The following is a 5,433-nucleotide window of genomic DNA, read 5'->3' as shown; positions in this document are numbered from 1 at the left end:
GTGACACTGCCAGATCCTGTGTAACCAATGGGTCACTGTGACACAATGGGGCCTCAAGGAATCTGGAAGAACGTTGTGACACTGTGTGGCCTTGTGGAAACAAGGGCCCACTGCAGCACCAACGAGGTGGAACTGCAGCACCAACGAGCACATTATGACACAGTGAAGTCCCACAGAACCAAGGGGTCAACTGCCAAATTTTGGGGCCTTATGGAACCAAGGAGACCAGTGTGACAGTGCAGGGCCATGTGTAACCAAGAGGCCATTGTGACACTGAGGGGCCCCATGGAACAAAGGACAGATGACTTTTCAGATGACACCAAACTGGATGTGAGTGTTGATCTCCTGGAGGGCAGGAGGGCTCTGCTCAGGGCCCTGGACAGGCTGGATCCAGGGCCATAATCCAACAAGGTGAGGTTAAACAAGTCCCAGTGCCGGGTCCTGCAATTTGGCCACAACCCCTGCAGTGCTACAGGCTGGGGACAGAGTGGCTGGAGAGCAGCCAGGCAGAAAGGGACCTGCAGGGACTGATGGACAGCAGGCTGGACATGAGGCAGCAGTGTGCCCAGGTCGGCAAGAAGGCCAATGGCTCCTGGCCTGGCTCAGGATTGGTGTGGCAAGCAGGAGCAGAGCTGCTGTACTCAGCACAGATCTGTCCCCAGCTCTGCACACAGACATTGCTGCTGCAGCTCCACAGAAGGCAACAAAAGGGCATGTCTACAGAAAACTCTGCTGGGACATCCTTTAGTTCTATTAAAGCCACCCACAGCGCAGCTCCTATTGACACAGTCAGTGGCTCCAGGGAAGGTGGAGAAAAACAAAATGAGAAATGGCAGAAACAATGGTTTTATATTATGGACAATACTGAAAAACTAAAACACGGGGAAAAAAGAGCAAAGCCAAAAGAACTATCAAAGATTATTTATATTACAAATTATTTATATTATGAATTAATTATATTACTTGGCCTGTCTCTGCTGCAGCCCTGGCACTGCCACCCCCAGGGCTGTGCCCGGCCCCGAGAGCACTCAGGCCCTGCAGCAACACCAGGGCCACCAGGGCAGCTGGGCAGGGCCATGGCAGCAGCACTGGCAACACCAAGTGCTGCTTCTGCTGCTGGGCACAGCTGCTGGGCCGGCACTGATCTGCCCCAGCTCTGCACACAGACATTGCTGCTGCAGCTCCAGAGAAGGCAACAAAAGGGCATCTCTGCAGAAATCTTTGCTGGGAGATTTTTTAGTTCATTTAAAGCCACCAAGAGTGCAGCCCCTCATTGACAGAGTCTGTGGCTACAGGGAAAGTGGAGAGAAACAAAATGAGAAATGGCACAAGGAATGGCTTTACTTCATTGACAATATGAGAAAATTAAAACAAAGAAAACAGATCTCCAAAATGAAACCAACAAGAAGTATCAAAAATGCGTTTTATTACAAGTGATTTGCAGAAATTGACCAACAGTTTAATGTTTCTGTAACTATCCAGTCATCAGTCTCCACATGTCAGTCTTGAGCTCCTTGTTCCTCAGGCTGTAGATGAGGGGGTTCAGGGCTGGAGGCACCACCGAGTACAGAACTGACAGGGCCAGATCCAGGGATGGGGAGAACATGGAGGGGGGCTTCAGGTAAGCAAATGCTGAAGTGCTGACAAACAGGGAAACCACAGCCAAGTGAGGGAGGCAGGTGGAAAAGGCTTTGTGTCTTCCCTGCTCAGACGGGATCCTCAGCACAGCCCTGAAAATCTGTAAATAGGTAACAACAATAAACACAAAACAGCCAAATACCAAACAGACACTAACTGCAATGATCTCAAGTTCCCTGAGGTAGGATTTGGAGCAGGAGAGCTTGAGGATCTGTGGGATTTCACAGAAGAACTGGCCCAGGGCATTGCCATGGCACAGGGGTAGGGAAAATGTATTGGCTGTGTGCAGCAGAGCATTGAGAAAGGCACTGGCCCAGGCAGCTGCTGCCATGTGGGCACAAGCTCTGCTGCCCAGGAGGGTCCCGTAGTGCAGGGGTTTGCAGATGGACACGTAGCGGTCGTAGCACATGATGGTCAGGAGGAAATACTCTGCTGACATGAAGAACATAAAGAAAAAGAGCTGAGCAGCACATCCAGTGTAGGAGATGTTCCTGGTGTCCCAGAGGGAATTGTGCATGGCTTTGGGGACAGTGGTGCAGATGGAGCCCAGGTCGCTGAGGGCCAGGTTGAGCAGGAAGAAGAACATGGGCGTGTGCAGGTGGTGGCCGCAGGCTACGGCGCTGATGATGAGGCCATTGCCCAGGAGGGCAGCCAGGGAGATGCCCAGCAAGAGGCAGAAGTGCAGGAGCTGCAGCTGCTGCGTGTCTGCCAATGCCAGCAGGAGGAAGTGCCTGATGGAGGTGTTGTTGGACATTTGCTGGGGCTGCACATGGGGACCTGTTCATGGAGAAAGGACAGTGACAAGTCAGGTGTCGCAGACATTTTTTTCACAGAAATCCTTTCTTTCAGATTTCTGCGTCTTCTGGAAGGCAGAGGCCTCAGAAGAGAATGTAAACAATTGTTATCAGCTGCTGTGGCATGCAATAGGATGCACCTATTTTGATTGGTGATTGGTTCATGTTCCCATGTTTTTAATTAAGGGCCAATCACAAGTGCAAGCTAGGGACAGAGTCCCTGGACACAACTTTGTTATAGATTCTTTCTTTCTATTCTTAGCTAGGAGCCTCTGCAACTTCTCTCTTTATTCTATTTAGTATAGTCATAATGTATTATATATCATATATCAATAAATCCAGCCTTCTGATCAAGAAACAAGATTTTCATCTTTCTCTCACCCCCAGCGACCCACTCAGGACCCTGTAATAGTCAGGAGAATCTGCTCTGAACCAAACCTGGGCCATTCCCTATAGCCTGTCCCACTGGCACTCACAGACCCTTGTTCCTGCTCTGGAAAACCTTCACCCAGGTCCCTGCCTGAGCTCCAGTTTTGCTGGCTGAGTGTGCCAGGAGACGCCGGGCCTGTGCATGGGGGCCCTCAAGGAGCCATCCCTGCCCTACTGTCCTGGGTTTGTGGCCATGTGGCAGAGGGGCAAGGATGGATATTCAGGATTTGACAGGGGAATTGCTTCTAATGCAGACAGGCTCAATAGCATCTGCATTCCAAGTTTTTAGGGCATGGATAGCAGGAGCTGGTTTAAGGAATTGTTTTCCTACCCATACATCATTCCTAGCTCTCTGAGGTCAGAAATCCCCAGCATTCCCGCTGCACTCAGAGTTTGCCACTTAGAGATGAGAGAGGCAAAGGATTCCCTGTGGCTCAGGGAAGATGAGGGGCTGGATGGGCTGGTTCCCAGCTGCTCTGGCTTTGCGCCTTTGGCTGAAATCAGAGCACAATCACACTCCTGGGTCACCCTGGGATAAACCAGACCCTGCCCAGAGCAGAGGGATCCCTGAATGTCTCACCCTCCCTAAAGGTCTCTAGGCAAGGTCTCAGCACCCCCTTGTGCCAAGGACACTCACAGCTCCCTGGGCAAACCCAGCAGCATTTCCTCAGCTCTGGCAGCTCTGCCCTTCCCCGTGGGACATTCAGGGAACTCCCAGAGGCTCTGGCACAGATTTGCACCCAGGAGGGCAGCTCAGAGCTTGGAAGGGCACAGCAAGGAGATCCCCGGCTGGGCCCATGATGGGATCTCAGGGAGGGGCTCAGCTCATTCCCCTTTCCCATGGACTGCTTTGCCCACAGCCCCACAGGTGCCAGGGAAGCTTGGACACCCCATTCCCATGGACAGCCCTGCCTGGCAGGAATGCCAAGGGCAGTGCCTGACTCAGCTGCTGCAAATGCCAGAGCCTCCCTGAGAGCAGCAGATAACAGTGACAATATCAGGGCAGGGCAGAACCAAGAGAAGATGTTGTGGTGCTGTGCCTGAGAGGGCAGGGCAGAGACAGCCGGGCACCCAGGACAGTGTTCCCCTGTCCAGCTGTGCCTGGCACCTCCCACACACCAACAGCGCCCTCCTGCCCCCAGCACTGCTCTCTTCAGCCCCCTCTCCTTCCCTGAGCATCTCCCTGGGCCAGGACATTCCCTCCTGAGAGGAGCCTTGTCCCTGCCCGTGCTCACAGAGCCCATCCCAGCCTGTGTGCCCTGTCTGGGCCCTACAGAAACCTGCCTGTGTGCAGGGCCCTGGCTGGGGCAGGCTCTGTGTGCAGCTGGGCGAGGGCAGCTCAGGAGAGCCCTGCTGGGCCCTGCAGAGGTGATGCTGCTGCTGTCCAGGGCTGAGGAGTGGCTGAGGGCCTTTGGGAGGCTGCCAGCAGAGAGACTGACCACCCAAAGTTACAGTTCTGGAGTCTGTGTAAATGTTCAACCATTCCTTTGATGATCCTGTGTGTCCCTTTCAACTCAGAATGTCCTGGGATTCTGGGATTACAATTCCTGTTCTGCTTCTCTCATCCCCCTGTTGTCTATAATCCAAAGAGAAAAAAAACAACCTTGCAGCAGTGTTAGAACAGTAAAAACGGGACATTAATTGGAAGCTTCCAGGTGTCCCAGTCAGGATGGGACTCATCCACCTCCTGATTTCAACAATTTATTAAGGTTGGTTAATTAGGATATTTAACAGGAAACTCCAAAAGCAGATTCAGTTTCCCTAGTTACACACCCCTGGGTCAACCCATTGGAGTAGGTCCAAAGGCTTCTTTGCCTTCACTTTTTATAATGACTGCTCATATTCTGCTCATTCTCAAAACCCAAAATGCTCCTATATGTCCAGTTCCTAGAAGACTATATAGTATTTCAGGACTATATAAAAGAATAGGACTATACAGCATTTTAGGAATATATTTAGACAGTCAGGTTATTAAGAGAAAGGTAAGGAAACATACTAGATTTAATTCAGAATTAAAGCTATATAAGAATATAATAGTGGTTTAATACAGTTAAGAGCTTAATAGAGTTAAGTAAGGATTACAGTATTGTAAATATATAATAGTAATTTAGAGAGCTACGAATATATAAAAATGTAAAAAGTACAAAAAACTTTTTGTCACCACCCCAACATTCCCATCTTTCTCTAAGTAGGAAATTGAAACACTCTCAGGAAAGCTCCTGACCTTTACAGCAATCCCTGGCTTACCTTCTTTGGGAAGTGTCCTCCGGAGCTGTGCCCAGGCAGGTCTGGAGCTGGGAGCAGCCCTGCCCCACCCAGCCCCTCTCAGCAGCAGCCCCTGCCCTGCACTGGGAGCAGCTCCCCGGGCCAGCTGAGAGCTGTCCCGGGCAGGCAGCAGAGTCCCTGCCCCAGCACAGCACTCTGGGCTGCAGGACCCTGCTCTGCAGGACAGCCCTGGGCACCCCTGGCTGCAGCCCCGGCTGCTCAGCCCTGCAGCAGAGCCTGGCAACAGGAGCTGCCTTGGGCTGTGCCTGGGCTGGGGCAGCAGGGAAAGCCAGCCCTGCCCTAGGGC

The 5,433-nt window shown here is 51.8% G+C and overlaps 1 protein-coding gene across 1 annotated transcript; it reads right to left on the bottom strand.

The window, feature by feature from the left end:
* Positions 1-1,474: 1,474 nt before the first annotated feature.
* Positions 1,475-2,392, bottom strand: LOC131559711 (olfactory receptor 14I1-like). Its single transcript, XM_058808145.1, has one exon. It carries the CDS (start codon positions 2,390-2,392, stop codon positions 1,475-1,477), a length of 918 nt encoding a protein of 305 aa, XP_058664128.1.
* Positions 2,393-5,433: the final 3,041 nt, after the last annotated feature.

This window comes from Ammospiza caudacuta, chromosome 7 (assembly GCF_027887145.1).
Source record: "Ammospiza caudacuta isolate bAmmCau1 chromosome 7, bAmmCau1.pri, whole genome shotgun sequence".
Taxonomy (NCBI): Eukaryota; Metazoa; Chordata; class Aves; order Passeriformes; family Passerellidae; genus Ammospiza; species Ammospiza caudacuta.
This window is presented reverse-complemented; position numbering and strand designations above follow the sequence as displayed.